The sequence below is a fragment of the Glycine soja genome, chromosome 15, assembly GCF_004193775.1.
Source record: "Glycine soja cultivar W05 chromosome 15, ASM419377v2, whole genome shotgun sequence".
NCBI lineage: Eukaryota > Viridiplantae > Streptophyta > Magnoliopsida > Fabales > Fabaceae > Glycine > Glycine soja.
The window spans coordinates 3,054,492-3,079,253 of NC_041016.1; the positions used below are offsets into that span (position 1 = coordinate 3,054,492).

At 32.3% G+C, this 24,762-nt stretch overlaps 2 protein-coding genes, 1 long non-coding RNA gene and 1 pseudogene across 8 annotated transcripts; 1 reads left to right on the forward strand and 3 right to left on the reverse strand.

The window, feature by feature from the left end:
- Nucleotides 1-1,259: 1,259 nt before the first annotated feature.
- LOC114385751 lies at nucleotides 1,260-1,982 on the reverse strand. Its single transcript, XR_003661007.1, has 2 exons — nucleotides 1,682-1,982; nucleotides 1,260-1,500 (listed from the first exon to the last, which is right to left on the reverse strand). It is a non-coding gene; the product is annotated as an uncharacterized LOC114385751 (long non-coding RNA).
- A 1,776-nt stretch (nucleotides 1,983-3,758) lies between these two features.
- Nucleotides 3,759-5,775, forward strand: LOC114387100 (epsin-3-like). Of its 2 annotated transcripts, none has more exons than XM_028347227.1 (4): nucleotides 3,759-4,051; nucleotides 4,292-4,414; nucleotides 4,582-4,743; nucleotides 4,951-5,775. In XM_028347227.1, the coding sequence occupies exons 1-4, from the start codon at nucleotides 3,909-3,911 to the stop codon at nucleotides 5,555-5,557; spliced, it is 1,035 nt and encodes a 344-aa protein (XP_028203028.1). In that variant the 5' UTR covers nucleotides 3,759-3,908; the 3' UTR covers nucleotides 5,558-5,775. The 2 variants fall into 2 exon arrangements, with proteins under 2 accessions (XP_028203028.1, XP_028203029.1); XM_028347228.1 differs by having other exon boundaries at nucleotides 3,927-4,056.
- Nucleotides 5,776-6,086: 311 nt separating this feature from the next.
- LOC114387099 lies at nucleotides 6,087-10,610 on the reverse strand (annotated as a pseudogene). Its single transcript, XR_003661230.1, has 7 exons — nucleotides 10,198-10,610; nucleotides 9,973-10,091; nucleotides 9,739-9,848; nucleotides 8,905-9,418; nucleotides 7,921-8,472; nucleotides 6,970-7,692; nucleotides 6,087-6,772 (listed from the first exon to the last, which is right to left on the reverse strand). The product of XR_003661230.1 is annotated as a U-box domain-containing protein 33-like (transcript).
- Nucleotides 10,611-14,045: 3,435 nt separating this feature from the next.
- On the reverse strand, nucleotides 14,046-16,941 carry LOC114388241 (actin-like). 4 transcript variants are annotated; one of them, XM_028348634.1, is made up of 5 exons: nucleotides 16,783-16,941; nucleotides 16,380-16,455; nucleotides 15,811-16,204; nucleotides 14,691-15,304; nucleotides 14,046-14,335 (listed from the first exon to the last, which is right to left on the reverse strand). In XM_028348634.1, the coding sequence occupies exons 2-5, from the start codon at nucleotides 16,437-16,439 to the stop codon at nucleotides 14,270-14,272; spliced, it is 1,134 nt and encodes a 377-aa protein (XP_028204435.1). In that variant the 5' UTR covers nucleotides 16,440-16,455; nucleotides 16,783-16,941; the 3' UTR covers nucleotides 14,046-14,269. The 4 variants fall into 4 exon arrangements, with proteins under 4 accessions (XP_028204435.1, XP_028204432.1, XP_028204436.1 ...); XM_028348631.1 differs by having other exon boundaries at nucleotides 16,733-16,940; XM_028348635.1 differs by having other exon boundaries at nucleotides 16,847-16,925.
- Between the last annotated feature and the right edge of the window lie 7,821 nt (nucleotides 16,942-24,762).

Here is a 24,762-nt window from a genome sequence, read left to right on the forward strand (position 1 = left end):
TTAGATAATATTAAAAATAATAAAAAATTTAGTGTCTATTATTTTTAGAGATCACACATCCTCCACGCATGTTAAGCTGAAACAACCCTATGTTGATTAATTCACACATTTGATGGTTAATGTGTTTTTAATATATTATAAATATTGAAGTATTAAGGTTTATTATAATTTATTTTTTTTATTAATATATTTTATATAGAGATTCAAAAGAAAAGTTGTGCATTGAATAAATTTATATTTGTTTTATTATATTTAAAAAATATAATATTTAATAGTATTTAAAGAAAAACTATTTATAAAGAATTTGATAACATATGCTTGTTTTTAAATTGAAGTATGTAATTAAGTTATAACTAAATATTGTATTAAAATATATGACGTAGCTTATTAACATACTCTAATTAAAAAAAAGTGTATATAAGTTAACAAATATTTATTTTTAATTAGAATATATTGACAAATAATAATTAGATATTATCTTAAATTACATTAATAATATAACTTGCTAACATACTTCAACTAAAAAGTTGATGTATGTTTACAAAACCCTTATATAAATACTACATTAACTATTAAATACTGCTTTTTAAAAAAAGTATTAAGAAATGCATAAATAATTTTTTTCTTTTCATTCAGAAAATTTAATATCGAGACCTTACTTACTTATGGGATAAGTTTTAGAACAACGATTTGTTAGTACATTAACAGATATATTCATAGTTTTAGATATTTTTAGTTATTAAAAAGCTAAGCTCAGTCAGCAAGCTAATTTATAAAGGAGACTTTTTTTATGAGTGGTTGCGTGTTTTAATCAACCAACTCAAGATTGGAGAATAAGCATTTAAAAAAATTGGTTGGATAAAGGAATATCTAGTGTGCATGATGTAAGCCGAATCAGTACCAGCTTCCTTAGTCTCAGATTTTTTATTTAAAAAAATCTCTCTATACCCTTTAATTTATGTCTCGTCTCCAATTTTATAAAAAATGAAAAATAAAAAGGCTATCAGATTACAAGTTGCAAATAGAATTATAAGCGAATTCATCAGTACGTGTCTTGTTAAAGCAACTTTATCACCAAACAGTCAATTGTGTGCGACTTGTTCAACGAAGCTGCATAAGTACATAATATTGACCCCAAAATATTGTCACGAATTCAATTCATCGTGTCACAATCCTCTCTATAGTACCGGGGAAATGGTGAACGAAGACTATACATATTTTTTGTTGTGTAAAAGAGAATAATGAAAACGATGCAGATATAAGTCAGCAAACATGAACATCCAAATTAATATAATAATCAGTGGGAGCAAACTGAGCCTTTAAGAAATGGGAATTGGTAATTTGGCTCACACAAAAGATTACATTCATGTTGTCCAAAAGGACAGCTTCACAAGGCCCAAAATAGAGAAGAATTCAAGTATTAAGCTGTCTTGCATAATTATGTCTCTGCTCCCGAAGATGAAGTTCATATGCTCCTAAATGGACCGACCCAATGAAATTCTGTGACAATGACTTGTCCAGGTAGAAATCACATAAAGGAAAATGTTAGTTGTATAATAATTTGCACAACTAAAAGAGAAAAATTGTGAAAATTGAAGGGTAATAAATGATGTTGAAAAGAGAAATACACAAAAAAGAAATTGTACAGATTAGCAGTAATAAGAATTGTTAGGTGTATCACCTCTCTTGCATAAATGACCTTCTGGTATGCTATATTTATTTTCCAAAACTTACTGGTAGGGGTATAACCAACGGTCAAAATTAAATTGCTCCGTGTAGACTAATAATACATAGTCTGAACACTTAAAGTTCAAACCATTTTCGGCTTTGAAATCAATTTTGAATTCCAAGCTGATAATGAGCCTCGGTCTTTTAGTTGTTGCCTCTTTCTATGCAATTCCTGGACTCAAAAGAAAAGGGATGCCTAACATGAATGATTTTAAAGATGGTCCTCTCCCTTGGGTTGGATTTTTCAATTTTTCATCCTTTATCAGAAATTTTGATATTTTTATTTTATATAAAAAAATCACACAGAAAATAAAGAGAATTAAAAGATTTTTTTGGGGCAAGGAGAGGGGCCATGACCCCCCTTTGGAGCAACGTGGCTTTGCACATGAATCAAATAATGTTTTGCATAAAAATCCATTTAAGCAATACTGCTAACATGTGGCCTTAATGAAAATGAGAATTGTATCCGCAAGTTATTATTTCAAGCTCTATCCCTTCAAATAATATTTATATTCAAGTCTTGTGAATGAAATAAATAATATTTATAGTCATTAAAAATGATCAATTAGATAATTTGATAGAGATTAATGATTAACAAAACTAATAAATATTTTATACCCAAACAAAAAAGTAAAAATAAGAAGTTTTGAAGTGTGAAATTCATTATAAACTAATTATTTTTTTCTTTGAATTTCATATTAATATCTAGATCTCAATAATGATTATGAAATTACTATATAGAAAAAGGAAATTATACAAAATTACTTATAATCATTTAAATAATAACGTACCTAAAAGAATAAATACTAAACACATATAAAATTACTAAGCAACCAATATTGATTAACATAATAACAATTTATGTTTTTTAATTAAGTGATAAGATTTAAATTTCGATTGACCATTAAATATAAAATAAATCGTGTTGAGAAAAAAATTCACACTCACCCACGGTATATATGCTAACTAACACTATATGTTCCCGGTGAGGATTTGTCGTTGTTTTTTATAACAATAACTTTGTATCAATATCATATTTATAAAAATAAATAAAATCACTAAGCATGCTTTCAATGGTTCCGTGACTTTTGGAAAAGAAAATACGAAATATATATTCAGTTTTCTTCCAAAAAAAAAACTTTTTAAATCTCTTTTATTGTTTCTATTTTTATTTTTTTATTATAGTTATCAGTTTTTCTTCTTTTATTTTTTTCCTGCTTATTTCTTCCATCCTTTATTCATGAATGAACAAATAACACATGGTCCACTAAGGCGGATTCTGAAATTTCTGCTTGCGTGCGCCCCTGATGGCTGTGTGGCTTTCTTAATATAAATTATGCAACTCTGTCTGTCTCTGGGTCTTGATCTTTAAGGATAAATCTGGATTAGCAATAAACGATTTCAAAATTCAACGTTCAAACTTAAACACAGGTTGCACCAAGTGGCAAGATGTTGACTTCTCAAAACCATGATTTTATTAGGCAAATTCGGCCACCGCTAACAAGTGTCTTAGGACACTAATTAAAGACTTAAAAATATATATTTTATTTAATTAAAAATATCATTAATGCATTTTTATTGTTATATTTTCTGCATGACTTTTAATAAAACCTTTTTATTTTTAATTCTTTAATAAGTGTATTTAAAATATTAGTCAGACAAATCTCTTTTATTATACAATACACATTTTAAAAATCTCTATTTTGAGAATGAAATTTTTACTCTCTAAGATATTTTCAATGTTCTTTCTTATCTTATTGACAGGGAATTTACTTGCATCTTTTTATAGCCAGTTCAAAATATTTCTTTCAATAATTTAAAACTTCTTTTAATCTTTAGCTATGCTTAATTTTCTTAACTGATTATCTATTTCAATCTAAAAATAATCTTATATCATTATTTAAATTATTCATTCATTTCTATTTTTTACGTAAGAAACAACAAAATAAAAATAATAAAGTTAACTTCAAATTAATAACTAGTACTTTAACCTGTGTAATGCATAAATAGTTTCTGAAAAGTCTTCTGCAAATTTCAACTCTCCACAACAAACTCATATACGGCTCGCATTTTAAATTCACAATTCACTTTCCATTGAATTCTTCTCCTGACATGGACTGTCAATCTTTGCTTATTCCTTCCAACACAAGGCAATTCCAAGAAACTGATTCAGTTTAGATATGTCACTCATGTTGAACAAAAACAACAGCAACAAAATGGGCACACCTTTGTTCCATGAGTTTAAAAAGCAAGCTTCTTTCTTCCTCAAGGAAAAATTCAAGACTGCTAGATTGGCTCTCACCGATGTTACCCCCGCAGAGCTGTAAGGTTCTTTTTTTATTTTTTTAATGATAACCGCATAAGATTTCACACCCTTTTTTTTTTGTCCGTGAGAAATGAAGACAGTGTAGAGGATTTATAATATAACTCAAACGCATGTTCAACTAACTGAGTTAGATTCCCTGACAAGATTTCACATCTTAAGTACGCTTTAATGCGTTTCTCAGCCAAACTACCTCTACTGTTTGTAATATATGGTTATTTTGGCCTTTACTATTTGCAGAATGACAGAAGAAGCTACAAAAGGAAATTCATGGGCCCCAGATTCCCCAACACTTAGATCAATTTCAAGGGCTGCTTTTGAGCTAGATGATTATTTGAGAATTGTAGAGATTCTACACAAAAGGTTTTTCTGGCTCCTTTTCCTTCTTTAGAATGCATGCATGTCACCTTTATAGCCCACCTCGCTTGGTAGCAAAAGACTTTTGCTGTTAATGTTATTGTTATTGATGCTTGCCACCTGTATGTTAATCATCTGATCAAAGATGAATGAATGGAATGATTCCAAAACAGACTGCTTAAATTTGACAACAAGAATTGGAGGGCCTCTTACAATTCTCTGATTGTGCTGGAGCACCTGTTGACTCATGGACCAGAAAGTGTTGCAGAGGAATTTCAAAGTGACAAAGATGTAATTGGCCAGATGAAATGCTTTCAGCATATTGATGACAGTGGGTATGTTTTCTCTTTTCCTTTTTCCTTATTGTTTTTCCTCTTGCAACTGGTGCATGGAAAGATTTTCATAATAATTATCTTAAGAGTTACATATAGAGTGATTTGTAATTAGCTAATGCTGTCAAAAATTTTACATAGACAATAGACAATAAATTAAACTCATTCTAGATAGTGATTGATGAGGCCTTTGTGAGTATATGCATGCAGGTTCAATTGGGGTCTAGCTGTTAGAAAGAAATCAGAACAGATACTGAAACTGCTGGAAGAAGGAACTCTCCTTAAGGAAGAAAGAAACCGTGCTCGGAGGTTGTCCAGAGGAATTCAAGGTTTTGGAAGTTTCAGTCCACGTTCAACTCAAGCACAAGGCGTTCTGCAGGAAAAATCATCGCCAACCACATTTGACAGACGTACCGCTGACTTCAACGACAATGAAAACCAGGAAAACCAATCCTTTGGCTCAAATCTTTGTCTGGACACAGCAGCAGTTAAATCTGCTAGTCCTAGCTCTCAAGGTAGAATTTTAAAGTCCTTAGATGATAGTGTAGAAACTGAAAGCTACCTGGATGATCAGGGAAACATTCAAATGCACCAGAAATCTGAAACAAGCTCTGGAGAAAACATGACACCTAGCAAGGAGGAATTCCATCTATGGAACTTGAAAGGGGAGTCCAATCCACTTTTGGATGGTAGCCAAGAGGATCATTCTAGACTTGGGATGTTCATAGCCCAAGATGATCACCCCTTTAACTCCACAGAAATGCATGCCACTTCTTCCCTACTTTCTCGACATGAAGTATGTTACGCATTAAAATGAAGGCAACAAGGTGTGTTGCACTTCTTGTGCAGAAATTTTTTCTAATCAAGGTTTTATGTCACATGTATATATGTATGCAGGTTACCTTTATTTCCTCCTACAATTTTCCCTCAGAGAACAAATTGTTTGTAATTGTGGAACTAGAACTAAGTATATATTGGAATGCATGAATCTATATAAAGCTCATGTTCTACCCTCTGCAGCCGATGTAAAGATCATATCCTATCTCTTTTTAAGTTTTACTTGACCTAGCTAACCATGGCATATTTTGGGCAATGACAGCGTATTTATTATTATGAGCTATAGATTTAAGTAGTTTATAGAACATAAATCCAAACAATTTGCTCAGATTTCTAATATATATTACGAGATTAGAAGCAAGCAAGTCTACAATTATCTTAGCGAGTGTTTGGAACTAATTCCACAACGCACATCATATCTACTAGAAGCAACAAGAAGTAATTTCTGCATCATATGGGCTTGGTGACGTGATTTTTATAGGACGCAATTCCAGTGGAAATTCTGAATATACAAGCAGTCAATTTTTATAGCATCTAAAGCGATTCAGTAAAGCGCAACAGCAAAACACCAATCTTATATCATTTATCGCTTAATGGTGAAGCTGAAGAACTCTAAAGAAACGCAATGTGAAAATAGAATATTTACATAAATAAAAAGGCTAAATTGTTTCTTTTGCCCCCTCAAATATGAGACAAGAATCAGTTTAATCCCATAACATATTGAAGTCAAATCATGACGGGTGCACAGACGATGACCGTCTATTACTTTCCGCTCTCCTTTTTCTCTTGGCTGGAAATTGTGGCCAAAATACAATATTTTTTTTCCTGTCAACTCGAATGGAGTAAGATGGGATCAAATCAAATTGACAATGTTTTGTGGGATACAAAATAATTTTACAAGTTACAACCACACACGCAAGAAAAGAAAAGTAAAGAATGGGACTAAAACGAAACTGGCCTAATGAGGATAAAAAAGAGCACTTCAGTCCAAACCAAATAAATAAAAGAAGCTTCAAGGTTTGCAAAGCCAGTCTTGGATGGCAAGTCGAAGTGCGTGATTGGGAGTAAGAAACAGGTGACTCAATTTCAAATTAGTCATGGGAGAAGTATCATGCCCATTTTCCAACCATTCACGTATGGCATCTCCTTCATAGGTAAATCCGTCTGCCGCAACTTGAGGATCATGCATTATTTCCTGAAGAAGGAATCCAAAATAAATATGAGCAAAAAATAGAATGCATAACTATCTTGCAAGAAGAAAAAACGGGTCAAAAAGCAATTTTTGGGTCTTCGGTCCTGACTTGTATTTGGTGATTCCTTGACTCTGCCAGGGCCTACCTACTGAACCAAGTTATGTACATACTTGTTTATTTATAAAAAAGAATTGGTTACCAGAAGGATTTGACATGAGAAAAAAGATGGTACAGGTCGCTCTTCTGAAGCATGCAACTGCTCCAATTCTCTCACAAGTGTAGGTGTTAACTCTGGTCTGTCTCTTCGGTATTGTTGACAGCATTGCAATCCCAGTTCAACCAATCGCATTGCCACAGCTGAGGGCCATTCTCCGGCTGAAGAATCAAGAATTGAAGACAACTTTCCACATGAAATTGCATTGCGTACTAAAACTGCTAATCCCACTGGAGTCCTACCAGTGAGGAGTTGTAAAATAATGAGCCCGAAGGAGTAGATGTCAGACTTGGTTGTTAGTATTCCAGTTCTCTGAAACTCTGGATCTGTATATGTGAAAGCACCCTTTGGTTCAGTGCTCAAGCGGAAACTAGGACGGAGGAGAGACTCCTCACTCACCAGCCTGCAGAACCCAAATCCACACATCTTGCAACCAAGTGAAGAATCAAGTAGTACAGTTTCTGGCTTCAGATCACCATGGATAATAGATTCAGGTCTAAAAGAATGCAGGAAGCAGAGTGCACTAGCGATTTCAGCAATCATTCGTGCTCGGGTATTCCATGTCAAAGGGGAATTGTTGCTTTTTCGGAATAGGTAGTCTTGAAGAGTTCCATTGGGGAGGTACTCATATACAATTGACCAGGCTTCAGGGCAAACACCAAGCAAAGTGATTAAATGAGGGTGCTGGAGACTACCAAGAACTTGAACCTGATCACAAAAGGATAACATTAGTGGAATCTAACAAACACAAAAAAAAAAAAAAAACAATTGAGGAAAATAGAACACATCTCCATTATTAACATGGTGAAAACACATAATATATTAAAATATAAATGCCTCAAAAATCAGGTTTCTACCTCCAATCCTCTCAAGCCATCCCTATATTTTAAGATAACAATTTCAAAAGGCAGAAAGACCATTATGGGAAGAACTGACCTCTTGACGAAACTCCAATGGTCCTTGCATGTTATGTTGATGGAACTTTTTTATAGCAACAGTCCTACCCAACATTTCTCCCTTGTATATACAAACGTATCCACCTTGCTAAATTATAAAGCTATTGGAAAAATTACATGTGGCATTTTGAAGATCTGATAATGAAAATTCTGCTAACTCAGGTAATTCTTCAGCAAACCCAATGACCCCATTGCAATGAGCTGCTCCAACTTTCCCACGACTTCTCCAACGCTCAAGCCAACGTAAGGCTTCCATTTTCTGTCTCCTGATTTGCTGCCTTTCTTGCCACAGGGTTGAGATGGATTCTTGAATTAGTGATAGTTCATCTGCAGCTTCATCGCACCTACGGTGTGCTTCCTGAGCACGACTATCTAGCAGGGCAATATTTCTCATGGTCATTTGTAGCTCGCCAGCAATTTCTTCACTCGCATTCAAGAGCTTTTGTTGTTCTTGTACTGTATCTGTCAGTGCATCCTCAGCCTCTTTTCTGAGCTTTACTTCACGCACATGGGCAGATTCAAACAAATTGACCTGAGATATAATTTAACTTAAGTTGGGAGAGATGCCATGAAATTAAGAAATCAACTAAACTATAGACTCAATATCCATCATTGCTCGCTGATTTGGAGATAGACTGAGGATACAGCAAAATCATATAATATGATGTCATAGAAATTTCCAAACAATGTTTTCAACAATTACTGTCAACTTATGCAAATGTTCAAAATGTTGCTTCTTCTACAATTCTGGCCTGAAAATGTTTAGTCTCTAAAAAATGTGCACAGAATCCCAGTATTTTTCCAGAGGGATTTTGTTTTGTAATGCTTTGTCAAATTTTTTTAAATACATAAGAAAAATATTTAAGTCCTCATGTCACGACTAGCAAGAGCAATAAGGGCAAAGGCCAAAAGCTTATCAGCTTCAGAAGTCATAAATGATTTATAATCACTAGATTTTGTTTACCTTCCTTATAGCCTCCATGGCTTCAACTTCTAACTTCTCACACTTTAATAGCTCTGCGAAGGCTTCGTCTGTTACAGCCTCAGCTTCTCTCTTGGTTTCAATAAGTTGTTTGTTAATTCTTTCTTCCATGGCCTCTAAATATGTATCTAAATATGCCCGAGAAGAATTTTGGGGGGAACAATGACTGCTGCAACTGGATGAAAAAATGGCTTCAGTTTCAATGATTTCCCCCTGAACCCAACTTCTACTTCCAGAACCAGTAGTAGTTCTTGCTGAATTTGGTTGAAGATATTCTGAGTCAAATAATTCATTACCATATTGAAAAGATCTACATCTCAAGCTTTCTCTGGTGGCAATCTCGGGTTGAGTACATGAGGATGAATAGCATGGTGTTTCAGAAGCCTCTCTTGTCCAAATGTGTTTACCTTTATAGATAAACCATACTTCACAGAATGGAGGAGCATTTTTGGCAGTGTAATTTGCTTTACCGGAATTCCTTTTCACTTTCATGCAACTGCAATTTTCCACGATGGTTTTGTAAGTCGAAAATTTATTAATCCCTTCTGTGAAAGGAAAGGGACAAAAACAGAAACTACTGAAGCAGGTTGTAGCCTTCAAGTTATCAAAGGAAAATAGAACCAGTTGAGTCATTCTCCAATCGGTAGGGATATGAAATACATGAGAGTCAAACCAATAAAATTAACTCTATCCAATCTACAGGCAAGACTGACAAGGCAGTTTTATACAGAAGAAACAATCCCCATGAATAAAGAATAATGTAAGGAAATTCTAAAAAAGAACACTGGTTAAGTAGACAATGAATGCAGTATTTACTTTTCTGGTATTGCTCCAATGACAAGCTTCTCAATATTATGCTTAATAACCAAATCAACAATTCCCTTTTGGACTTGGTCAGCTTCAGTTACAATAACGCTTGCCCTAACCTGGGAAGAAAATTTATACTAAAAACACAATTAATAACGGCTTTTTTCTAACCAAAAGCAGCATACAAGTTACAACTTTATCATAAATAAATTCAGTTATTTACATGGGAAAGAAAATGCTTACCCTAGCAGCGCGGCAAATGCTCAAATACTTGTCTAAGAGCTTCACGGTTTGTTCTCTTTCCGCTTTTCGAAAAGCAGACACCACTGCAGGACTAGCCTGTGATGCTGGCAATTTCCCCACTGTTCAACGCACAAAATTCAAATACATCCAATCAATTAGCGCAAAAGGGGGGAAAAAGTGGAAATCATGAAAATTCAGAATCAAAATTGAATGAAATGAGCTTACATAGAGTGGGGATGGTGAGAGAAGGTTGATAAGCATGAACAATGACGATTTCCGCGTTCCGGAAGTGATTTAAAGTCCATCGAAGCAAGGGGACAGCTTTGTCGAGCGATTTCCCAACAGCTACATGAACCTTAGAAATCATAGGAAGGGGAACCTTAGATTGAGAAGAAGAAGAGGAGGAGGAGGGAACAGCGTGAAAGGGAATTCGCAAAATGGGTGCATGGTGAGGGTGCAAAGGCTTCAAAAGCTCCATTGGTGAATTGAATTATTGGATGAAAAGAATGAAATTGCGACGTTGGTTGGATTGGGATGCAAATTCAAACCAATTCAACGCTTGATTCGTTTTCCACTGCAGTGAAAACTCAAAACACAAATCCAACACAACACAACCTTTTCATTTTATTTTTTTTAATTTCTGATTGGGGTAACGTTCACAATAATAAATAAATAAAGCCATGGGTCTACTTACCAGAAAATAGGAATGTTTCTTTTGTCTCATGTTTTGTTTGTTTTTCGTTTATGCATTAATGTAGTAAGAGTAAAGTAATGGTGGAAAATAACAGAGTCATGGATATTTTTTATTATTTTTATAAATAAATTGATATGAATCTCTTTTAAAATAATTTATTGAATTTATTTTAATTATTGATGGATTAATATTATGTTTTCTTTAAATTTATTAGTCAAATTATTAATTTTGATCAATGAATAATTAAAATAGACTACTCATAACTCATTTTAAAAGAAACTCCTATTAGTATTTCTAAATGTCAATCACTCAAAAGAATTACCTGTCCGCGAGATCAACTCAATTCAACACCTTAACAGCATATGTTAGTTATTATCCCGTTCTTAGCGGATTTTTTTAATTATTTATGAAACCCAGTTTTGAAGGACTTTGTTACAATTATGAAGTTCTATATGTTTAGTTTTATGAGAAAAGACTGATACATTTTATGGCATGAAATTTTTTCGTCCATTAATGATAATTCATTATATATAACAAATTTATTAATTTGTATAAAAATCATATGAATAATGATCTGTAATTATATAATAATATAAAACTGTTTTATACTTGAAAAACTCTAGTTTTTTACAACTACCATTTTTTTCTACTAAACCAACCAATTCAAAAGCTCTAACGTGCTTGTCACACCAGCGTCCTTCAAAATATCACTAAAAATGACATTTTATTATTAAAAAAATTTAAACTGTTAAAATTATTTTCGATGGTATATATTTTATGTAATGAAAATTAAATTATTCATGTAAATAGAACCAATCTATATTAATTATATGATATATTACGTTAATATTATTGTTTTGATATTTATTATTCTAAAATATAATTATTAAAAAATTAACAATATTACCATTTTATCATTAATGATAATATAAAACTTTATATCATCGATATATTTCAATTAACTTTTTCACTTTTTATACTAATAAAATAACCTATTTGTATAAGGTATCAAATTGCCAATATAAATTTATAATATTTATATTAATTGTTGTTAAATAAAAATTATGTTAACAAATAGACTTAATTATATTTTTTATCTTTAATTTTTTATTTTTAACAAATTTTACTCTAGATGATATTTGATGATTAGCTAGTTGTGTGTAAAGATTAAAAAAAATATTGGAATTTGTATGATATAAAACAAAATCTGGGTTATACACTTACACATCATGATTCCCCCCTCACTTTTCCTCTTTTGATGAATACTGAATAATAAAACGCATTAATATTAATATTTTATATTAAAAGCTAATATCGTTTCGGATAAATAATACTTTGAAGGAGAACAAATAATATGATTTTTTAACCTAACCCAGAGAAAATCCCAACTTTAACCGTTCATTAGGTGAGAGAAATAACTTTTATACAAATAACTAGTCGAATCAACTAATCTTTGAATTTGATCTTCTTAAATAAAATATTTATATATTAATAATAAATTATGCACAAATTATATCTGATAGAGATTAATCTCTAGTAAAACTAATAAATATTAAATACTCTGGATCACATTAATATTATGATGATCCAAAACATATATGTTAAATATGGTCATGTATATTAAAATTTGTGTTGATATATTTGATAATTTTAAAATAAATTTAAGTTTGTATTAAAATCATACTCAATTGTTAAATTAAAAATATTATTTTATTATTTTTTCCAATAAAGAAAAATTAAGTATATATGATCGGCAATTCATTTTATAATTTAAGTTATATTATTACTTTAATTTTTTCTTACATATTCGTTACACATTTGAATACAAATCTAATTGATATTATTTAACAATATTTATTATATTAAAATTATTTTTCAGGTAAATAATTTTACATATAGATTAATTTACTTAAATGCTTCTAATTACAGATTAATTTTATACAGCTGAATTCACTTAAAATTAATTTTACAAACTCTAATCTAAATACTTCCTAACTAATTAAATCACCAAACTCCCCTTTTGTTTGCTTTCTTAAAGTTGCACAACCAAACCTAGAATTAGAAATCCAAAAGACAACTTGAATGCAAAGTTCCTTAAAAGATGAAAATGATAGTTAAGAGCAAAAAGTGAAAGTCGTGTATCACATGTCAATTATTTTTATATGTTCAATTTTTTCTCTTATAGTTATAGGTTGAATATGCAATCTTTTATGTATATTTTAAAACATTTATAAATTTATAATTTTGTTTCTAAAATTATACCTGATTAAGACAGTGTTCAAATATACCAAGTGTTAAGGAAAAGACGCCCTCTTAATCATTTTTAGATACTTTTAAAAATCAAAATTCAAAGCTCAACCATTTTTTATCTTTTTATATGATAAATATTTTTTTTAGTAATTTTTTCTACTTTTATCATCTTAATTAGGCACTTAGTACGTAAGATAAAAAATATTAAAAACTTATATACCAAAAGATGCATGTTCTTTTTTTAATACTTCTGAAGATATATTCATTGAGTTTTATTTTATTTTATTTTTGTAAAATTTAGATATTGGACACGCAAATTATTTTTGGAAGAAGAAAACAGAAATACGGAATTGAAGCTAGGGCTCTTACCTTTTGACTGACAAAGTGCCCTAGGTAAAGCAACGACGAACTTGGCCTCGTTTCGTCACAGACAGGCTAAATCAAAGGTTGGTGTTCATGACTTACGAGACTTCATTCCTTTTTAAATTATATTTGGTCTTTGCTGTGTAAGACATTCAACTTATTCAACACATAATTGTTTCCACGTTATGTCTTTCCCAACTCAGTTTTCTTCTAGTGAAAATAAATCACTGGCATTATTCCTGATAACCACATTTACAGGTATATTGTCAATATGCCCAACAATTGCGTATTTTCAAACAACTCAGCAGCCTATTGGACAAGAGGCTTAATCAATGACATATAACCCAGTCCAACCTCTAGTTTGACATCTCCAATAATAAGGAATCAAATTTTATCTTCAAGATTTGATCTTCCTGAAATTTATTATCGGAAAATGATGTTGAGATGTAATTCTTGTAAAAGAACTTTAAAATTACATCTATTTCAATAAAAATAATTTTTTATTCTCTCTCTATAAAATTGATTTACATCCAATTCTTGTAGGACCTAAAAAAATAATTTAAGATCTCAAAATAATTGAAGTAAAAAATGTAAGAAATTTTGGGAATGATGTGATACTAAGAAGTCCAAAAAAAGGTGACTAAGATTTCAAAATGAGACCTTTTATTGGGAACGCTCAAATCCAAATTAACTTGAATATGAAATTATAGGATGTGACTCTGGTTTAATTAGAAGAATGTGGTAATTATGAGGAAGCAACAAGTAATAAGCTGAAACGGTTTTCATTTATCATTAAAGATCAACTGCTGAACAATTACAATGGTAAAACAAAACAAATGAAAGAATTAATTCTGCCATCAAACTCCACTTTATCTCAGTTCACTGTTCTAATAACACAAACATTTTTTAAGAAAAATCTTCAATCGGTGCAAGGTGCTACTGTATTGCAAAACGAGGACGCTGTACCTACACCAAGCCATTCTGCTGCATTTAAAAGCATTTCCTGTGTACAATTGAAGGACCAGACTCATCATACTCTGCCTTCGCAATCCACATCTGCATTTCCAAAAATAAGATCCTTATCATCAATATCCCTACTAAATTAACCATATCAAAACAACATTCTAGGGTGTTTGCCCAAATTTGCATGAGGATGCTGCTGGATATTCATAGAAGTTACACAAATCCCAATTGTCCTATAACTTCAACTAATGTGAGAAGGAGACAAAATTCAAGCAACCAGCTATGTATCAAATTGAGAGATTTAGATATCAGAACTAGAACTAAAATAAAGACAATCAGAGACATACTAAAGTGCATGAGGCATCACCATTTTGGATTTATCATTTTGACAACACAAACACAAATTACTTTGGTCATTAAAATCACTGAATCACCACAGAATGTTTACCTGTTGGAAAGTGCTGAGAGAAGCCAAGATAGAGCCACCAATCCAGACACTGTACTTTCTCTCAGGTGGAGCAACCACCTTGATCTTCATGCTGCTTGGGGCCAAAGCAGTGATTTCCTTGCTCATTCTATCAGCAATACCTGGGAACATAGTAGAACCACCACTGAGAACTATGTTTCCATACAAGTCCTTCCTGATATCAACATCACACTTCATAATTGAATTGTATGTGGTCTCATGAATGCCAACAGCTTCCATGCCAATCATGGATGGCTGGAAGAGGACTTCGGGACAACGGAAACGCTCAGCACCAATGGTGATGACCTGTCCATCAGGTAGCTCATAACTCTTCTCAACAGAAGAACTAGTTTTTGAAGTTTCAAGTTCTTGCTCATAATCAAGGGCAATATAGGCCAGCTTTTCCTTCATATCCCTTACAATTTCTCTCTCGGCTGTGGTAGTGAAGGAATAACCACGCTCAGTAAGGATTTTCATCAGGGCATCAGTGAGGTCACGCCCTGCTAAGTCAAGACGGAGGATGGCATGAGGGAGGGCATACCCTTCATAAATGGGAACAGTGTGGCTGACACCATCTCCAGAGTCCAGAACAATACCTACATAAATTAATGTAACAGGCATAAGGGCAACCAGCCAAGCTAGACAACCTCAACCAGGCTAGCTCAATTACTTCAAGTCAGATTAAAAAGATATAAATTGGTAGGGAGAAAACCAAAGTTTTTGGAATTGAGTTTCAAAAACTGTATTTAGTTTTCAAAATCCAACTAAACTAGGTTGCTTAGAAAACTGGTGGAGGGTGTGCAAGGCATAGAGCAGAATGTGCAATTGAGGGAGAGGTTGAACAAAATAAAAACATCTTCTAGCTATTTCTGTTTTATGGTCTTTAAAACACTTGTTTTTTTGGGGTGAGAAATTGATTGTTGAATAGAATGAAATTGTTGTAGAAAACATTTTTTAAAACCAAAAAGTGAGAAGAGAATCAAACATGTCCTTAATAGACCCTTTTATTTTTCTACATTCAATATCTGGTCATATTCCCGATGGAAAATTAAACCTTGCAGAGCATTGCTTGTTTATCATAGCCAGTACAAGAAAGACTAACCAGTAGTACGGCCACTAGCATAGAGGGATAGAACAGCCTGGATGGCAACATACATAGCAGGTGTGTTGAAGGTCTCAAACATAATTTGGGTCATTTTCTCACGATTAGCCTTTGGGTTGAGAGGTGCTTCAGTGAGGAGAACGGGATGCTCCTCTGGTGCCACACGGAGTTCATTGTAGAAAGTGTGATGCCAGATCTTCTCCATGTCATCCCAGTTACTCACAATACCATGCTCAATGGGATATTTAAGAGTTAGTATACCACGCTTGGACTGAGCCTCATCCCCAACATATGCATCCTTTTGCCCCATCCCAACCATCACACCGGTGTGACGTGGCCGACCAACAATGCTAGGAAACACTGCCCTTGGAGCATCATCTCCAGCAAAACCAGCCTACACATTGCAAATTGCAAATTGCAATCCAGAGTAAATTAGGTCAAATCAAAAGGTACCCTTCACATGCATGTGTCAAAGTACGCCAAGCAAAAAAGAACATACTATCCAAATCACTTCTACAAGCAAAATTTGGAAATAATAAAATGATCCTCGTATTTTTATTTTTTTTTACCTTAACCATTCCTGTCCCATTATCGCAGACGAGTGGTTGAATGTCCTCGGTGTCTGCCATTATCTTTCAAAAAAAACTGCACAAAGCATCTATTTCATCTCAGAACAGTGAGAGGTGTGTAAAGATGAAACAATTTTAATTTTCAAAATATATCGACCACAAACAGATCATAGCCTGGAACTATGGATACAACTCAAACATGTAATCAAATAGATTCAGTTATCTTGAACAAAACAACAATCTCATGATAAATTCGATAAAGCCTAGCTAGCATCACAACACATTTGCAAAATTAATATATATTGTCTAAAACTCTAACAAATGAGACAAGATGAAGTTAGGAATTAACTAACCTGAAGGTAAAGAAAAAAATGATAGACGGAAGGGGACGGCGAAATCAAACCTGAACATTCAATGGTGTTTGGATTTTTAAATGAAAGTGTTCGTTCACGTCCACACGACATTACCTCAACTCAACAACGTCCGGTTCTATGAACGACATTCATGTTGTTCGTCACGCGTGTCCTTTCGATCTGTGGCTCCGCTGATACATTTCTTTTATTAGCTTGGCCCATTTTTAGCGTTACTATTTACCACTACTGCTTTCTCAATTTGGGCCTAGATTCGACCCACTGGATCCACATGTGGGGTGCCTTTGGCAAAAAAAAAAAAAGGGGGTACGGGTATAGGCCAAAATCTGATGAATCATGGAAGAGAGAATGTGTTAGGTGCTGTCCTTGGTTTAGAGAAAAAAATAAAATGGCATTGGATATTGGGTATTTGGATGGCTAGCCAAATTGCACGTTGTCTGCAATGCGTACATAACAATAACATTGAATCATCCAATTCTGTTATGGACAAACGAAGGACAAGCCATTCGTACATGTTTTGTTGTTTAGTCGTGAAGAAAATATGGGGGGAAAAACGATAATGTTGCCATTAAACGACAAAGGAAATTCGTCCACAAATCATGAGGCCATGCAAAACGACATGCACTGCACCTCCTGCTGCTCTTACTATGCCTCAATCGCTCATTTATTTCGGCCAAAACAAAAACTTGGGATCACTTGCATTGCATGTCCTATGTGGCTCAGTTTTTTTATCCTTTTAAATTAAACAATTTTTTTAATATACAATATTATGTTTTTAGGAATGGTATTTTAATGGATGTTGTAATTGTTTTTGAATAAATTAGTGTGTTTAGTTAGGTTTTAATATTTTTTCATAATTTAAATGATAAAGAAGTAAGAATAAAAAAAAGGTTATAATTTAGTTAGAATAACTTTCCAATTTCCCTAAGAATGCAACATTTCCACCACTCTCCATAAGAATGAAAATCAACATAATGTTACAAAAATTAACTTTACCGGAAAATAATTTTTAAAACTTATAACAAATGTGATAATGTTTAATTCTCAAAGTTACATTTTTAAAAATTCTTCTAAAGGTCACTTCAACTTCTTAGACTTTTAAGTCAACATTATTTTTTTCAATCAATTTTGACTTGGGGACAATTGTTTCAGGGTTATCTCGACCCTAAATCACTCAAGCAAATTTAATTGTCATCAATTGTCATTGAGTACTTCATACTTTGAGTAATGAAGCAAAGGAAGCATCTACCTACCACCTAACAACAAAACATACTAACCCAACCACAATGAAATAGGCACACACATCATAGGTTTGAGTAATTCAACACCCAAACACACTTAGTCATATATGGCATCTCATGCGACACTCAAGTAGTCTCAATAACTTTTCTCGCCAAGAAATCCCTATATATAAAGGAATTTCAATTGGCAAGTACATAGATAACTTCTTATTCTTCCTTTCTCTCCCAAACTTACTTTATTGTCAATATTTTAATGGAAGATTTGAACCATTGTGACTGTCACCACTCACTCCGATGAAGACCTTATCAAAATCCCACTAACAACTTCCTTGTAATTCACACAACAAAAGTAAGTTATAAGTTTTAAAATAAAGTCTCATACAATTTAAATGTTGAACACTTTTTATCAATAAAAATTAAAGATTCATAAAATTTATAATAATTTACACATTTCATTCAATCAATTGAATCAGATCCCTTAATGTTTAAATAATGAACATATGATTTCTTTTAGTTCTAGTTTATATTTAATTTCTGTTTTTAAATATATAAAATTTAAATAGAAATTAAAATAAATAATAAAAAAACATATTTTAAATCTAAAAATATATTAAGTTTAAATTTATTTAGTGACAATAATTTCATAAACTATATACGACAAGAGCGAAGAATCCGATGCTCTAGAGACGTGTCATGCAATAGGATCCAACATGATGAACAACTGAACCCCCAATAGACTCATTAGTTAAAAGCTTACTACAATTATCCAAAAAATTAATTATTTTTATAATAATTTTGCTAACAAACTAAAATCAGTTAAATGGAAGAGGAAATCAAGGAAAGAGAGAGGTTGAAAATTGGAAGGAGAGATGGTTCACGATTGTTAGGGATGGGGACATGATTGAGATGGGAAGCAAAATCATTAAGCATGAGCATGAGGTGCAATTATGCCCCATGAGAGTGTGTGTTATGCTCCCTTTACTTTTTATTCTCGGCCCTCTTCTCCCCTGTTCGTACCCCACAATATTATGCCTTTCTATTTCTTAATTTGTATGCTTTGGTAATTGTAGTACAATAGTACTCATAGATTATCTGGAGCATGTTTTTGATCAATAATTTTCCCAAATTCATTGACAGACCTAAAAATCGTACGGGGCGTGAATTAATATTAACTAAATATATAGATGCATTCCTTGAAGTTACTTTTCGAACACCATCACATGTTAGCTCTCATCTCTCATTATTATTTCCTCAACTACGGACAGATAGCTAGCATTGGAGGTTTTGTGAAACACCAAACATCTGAAGTATCTAAGAAATTACTTAAGAAAAATGGAAATGGTGGGAAAGCAAGGAATACGAAGAAAAAGAACATAATCAGGTTGGCTTGACATTGAAGAGTCTAAGCTTGATGACAATTGAAAAACGGACGCAGTTGTTGCATTTGCACGGACAAATATAAATCATAGAGTATACGGTGCAAGTTCAGTTGGAGCAAACAAAATAGAGTATGTAGAAACTGAGAAAGTAGCCAATGCAATGTGTGGTCCTCAAGATACGTCACTTTTATCATATTCGAAGCTATATATGTGTGGTGAAATTCAGGCAAATCCCAATTGGGTCCTCCCTCTTTTCTGCATATTCCATTTGTCAATTTCTTTTACCGAGATGGATATAGTATCTTTTTCTCTCTCTTGGGTACAACATATATGGTAAATAATAAGTAAATATCGTGACTAGTCTATTTTCTATCCTTATTTTTCATCTACACTAACACAACCGTCTTTGCATTTCCATAAAATACAAATTATACAACATGGTGGCAATTAATATAGGAAGAAACTCTTGTATAAATCTTGTTCTCCCTTTATCTCTTTCACATTCATACGTAGTATCCCCCCAAAGAACGAAACTCACTTAATCTCATACCTTCTCCCGTATGGTTGGTGGTGAAGTTTGGGAATCCTAAGTCCAAACCGAACACGTCTAGTCTATTGCCTTTGCCTACCCAATTATCAGCAACGTGAGAAATGGCCGGCAGTAGGACCCATTTCATTTGTGAAATTAATATTTTCACCTGCTGCTAAACTACGATACAATCAAAGCATGCTCTTGGATTTCACTATAATTGACGGGTTACCCTCTAGTTTGGTCAATATTTTTCACCAAATGATAAGATATGATGCCTCTATAATAATTAATAAAGGTACAGTGCAAACACTATCCTTAAAATAATTTTTTACTTAATTTAGCTGAATTCCATGCTTGAGATCGATCATTAATTGCTAGCCTTCTGATCGAAATGAAGTACTGTCTCTTTCAGTAATTCCATGCATGATGCATCCTTCAACCCTTTATATTTTGAACTGAAAATATATAGTAATAACTTTTTCAATATACGGATAAATTGTATTGCCCTCTCATAATTTTTTTAGTATCATTAGTTAAAATAGTTTTAACTTAATAAGTTAAAAAAAAAATCATCATACATATCTAAATAAATCTTACAACAGCAGTCCTATAACGATCATAAAGCAAATCTTAAGGATAATGATCTAATTGCATTTCACAACAGGCTAAAAGAGATATATGCTTAATAACAATAAATCAATAATATATAAAAGAAAGCTAAGTCTAATAATAACTTTTTTCTTGGAAAAGAAAAGATTCAGTTATTTTGATCTGGAATTGATACTTTGGAATTCAAGACTTAACTGCACCTGTTAGTTCATTTTTTGGGTTATAACTTCTTCTTTTTTTATGTAAATTATAACTTCTTTTTTTACTATATATAATCCAATATTTTATTAACTAATTTATATATGTGTTTCGAAACGATTCGAGGATGCAGTTTATCATGCCTGACAGGAAAGAGATGAAGAAAAAAGGTGGAAGCAATTATTTGTAGCTTGAGCCATGATGTGAAAAATCGCATCAAAGATCAGTCTGAGTTTCTAAATATGTTGTATATCTAAAGAGATATTGATTTTTATTTTTTTATCAGCTAAAGATATATTGATTTTTTTTTATCAGCTAAAGAGATGTTGATTGATCCTAGTAAAAATGAATTGTAGGCCTCATACAAATTCTACTTATAATATTAAATAAACCATCAATTTGATTTCTCAAGTATTACTTTCTTTCTTAGGTAGTTCTTAAAATAATAAAATTATATAAATGATCTCTAAAGTATTGAATATTTGTCAGTTTAATCTCTAAGTTGATATAATTTATTAACATTTAGAACTAATTTAAAAGATTTTTCAATACTTGAGATATTATTTACTATAACTTCTAATATTTAGTGAATTATCAGTATATTTTTTTTGCTTGAGAAAGTGAGGAACTATTTATGAGAGAAAGTAGTATTTTAAGGATGAAATTAGTGGCTTATTCTAAAGTATTTAAGATATAACTTATTAGTTAGGGATTAATAAGTTAGGGTGGATTTAGGGTTGGAGAATTTAATATTTTTAATGATATTATAAGAAGTATTTAATATATTTAAATCTCGTTATAATTATAAGAAGTATTTTTCATACATCACGAACCTATTAGCCCAATCATTAATAATCTCATTGCTATACTTATTTGTGTGCCCCAGAAAGGAATATATAAAGCGACAAACAGAAATAATATCTAGCCCCTAGGAAGAAGCCCCAAACTGAAGCAAGAACTAACCCCTATCTCATAGCTATAATATATACAGCCTATACTTATAAAACTGCCCACTAAATTATAGATAAAAAGAAAATTTATATTATACATATAGTATTGTTTTTTCTTCCTTTATATATTTCTTTATCATATTAAATATCTTATCTTATATTTTTGTTTATTCTACAAAAGTTTATACAAATAAATTATCCAAATATAATTTCTGAAAAGAAAAAAAAAATCATTGTAATAATTTATTAGTTTTTTATATGATGATACGGCTTTGCCTTTCTTTGGAATTTAGATGACTGATCGATAAACTCTGACAGAAAAAATATGGGCGTAGGACTCATATTATATATATTAGCCTATATATGATTGCTATATGTATTAAAGAGAACCAAAGCTATTATTTAAGTTGCACTTAAGTTGAAAACACAATCAGATCTATGTGAACATATGCAATTATATTGTTGGGGGGATATATGGTTTTCTTTTCAAAGCCTTTCGACACCAACTATATATATTACTCGATCAATTAATGGTGAGGAAAATTTTCTGCTGCCCTTGCATCCAGCAACAAACAGAATGTCTGCTGCGCTGCCCACCCCAATTTACGCGACGCCAAAAGTCACTCCCAATTCACTTAGCTAGGAACCTTTTGTGGAAGTTATGGAAAAATTTTCCATTTTTTCTTGCGGTGTAAGATGAACCCAAGATATTAATTACCTGCAATTAAAAATAAAGTGACAAACAAACAAGAATTATGAGATCACATTAATATCCTCTTTAAACATTAAAGTCAAATGTATCGCGAGAATACTAATTTAATTAGTAGCATGCATGTTAACAGCGTATGGCTTTTTGTAGTGAACACTACTAAAAAAAATCTATTCCGTGACGCTAAAATGACAACGATTCCATATAATTGTCTTAAAATATCAAGCGGTAACAATTTTATAAATAAAAAAAATGTAAATCATGATAATTTTACAAAAAAATATCGTAAAATATTACTTTCAATGAGGTTGTTTATATAGCGGTCACGGAATGCTATGTTCAACGATAGTTATTTATATAACTGTTGTTAAACGCAACATTTCACGACTTTTTTTGTAAAATCATCATGATTTGCAATCCGTCTATTCACAAAAAATAATATACACATTCAATCCCCCGTCACTCACTGACCCTCTGCCCTCCCTCCCTCACTAAGCTTCTGGCCTATCTCCCTCACTCACTCACTGGCTGTCGAAGGTATCTCCCACGCCGTGCCGCCATCCTGTACAGCCATCGGCATATAAGTAAGAACCCTACTTTATTTTGTTAGTTGTATTTTCAACATCGGGATTCTTTTATTTTGTTGTTGTTCTGTAGAATTGAATATCAGTTGGTGTTGTTGTTCTGTAGAACTGAATATCAGTTGTATTTTGTTGTTTTCGTATTTTAAAAGACAAACCATGTAAGATATATCCTATATGGTCACCCTTATTTTTATGGGCTTAGATTTAAAGAGAAGTGTAAGAGATACTAGGCTGGATAAACTTGGCAGTACATGGTCATAGCAGCTAGAATTGCGTATAAGCAGGACCAACAGGAGAAAAGGAATCAAAATGAACACATGTTACATTAAAATGTGGTTGGGTAATTTTGGAGACAAATGGTTTTCTAGTTCTTTCTGCTAGATGATGGGCAACAAAAATTTAAAAAAATAGAGCCAAAAATGTACCAGCTATCTTCACAAGTGAAAATGCTAAAATTAAGTTTTCCTAGTTTGTTGCCATGCAAAGTGACAAAACATTTGATGTTTCCATAGAATTTATACTTGACTAATCTTCCCAAGATGAAAATCTTGATCTCACCACAAATGTCAGGTTCAGTGGCAATGCAACGTTGTCCAGATGCTCTTTACTATTTCCAAGAAATAACACTCCTTCATAGAGAGGAATTTGGTGTCCTAACACCACTACCGCTAACCTCCGCTGACTCTTCCTCAATTGATAGAACTTCTGCATCTATTAGCCAATGTAGAAAAGACAATGAGAAATTAGTCAAATTAGTTGCATGAACAATATGCAAATGTAAAGTGTCCTGTTATAGTGTGTCTAAGTGTCTCACTATGCAGAAGTAGAATGTCTTTGTCCCAAAGTGTCTAACAGCACAATACTAGGATATATAAGACCTGCGCGTATTGTCATGTTTCACTTTTCAAGACAATGAAAGCATGAAGGAATGCAGTAGACATTGCATTGAAGAAATAATACATACTATGATACCAACATCGAATGTGCTATAGCCTTAACTCGTAGCTTGCAGGGTATGATATATGATATATATTATATATTAATTAGTATATTAAATTAATCTACACCTAAGAATTCGCCATTCATTTTGTATTGATAGACAGTTTGATACATTGTTGGATAACAAAAAAATATCGTATGATGGTTTATGTAAGATAAGAATATACTAAAAAAAATCCTTGCAATAATTTGCACAGAAATTATTAATGTGATTACTTATATAGGTGTGTAACATGCAAGATTATGTGTTGGAAAGGTTAGTGTGGTGGGCAATAAAAATCGCAATAAGCATATAACGAAGGTTTCTTCTTAATTTTCTGCTTCTTGGAGCTAATTTTGTGACTGGTGATATGCAAGTAACTCTTGTAATTCTCTCATATTTAGTGACATTAGACCTTTCATCTAACTTGTTAGAAGGATCAATAAAGGAATTAAATTTTAAAAAACTTTAGAAATTAAAGGAACTGCGTTTGTCCTCTAAGGACTCGTTCCTCAATGTCAACTCTGGATGGGTTCCCTCTTTTCAGCTTGAATTTGATTTTGTGATTTTTTGAGTGAATTGTGTGAATGTCGTGTTTTTTAACAAGTTTCTCAGATGTTTTGGACATACTACAAATTTAGGGAATTTTTTTTATTGTTGAATTTTGAGGGAAAGTTGTACATTTGAACAAAAAAAAATTGATCATACTGCATGCCTAGAGGACCCACGATACCTGTCAAAGAGTTCAATGAGTTTTTTTTTTTTTTTTCAGCAATAGAGTTGAATGACTTAGAGCCACTACAATGGCACCCAATTCTTGATGTAGTGTTA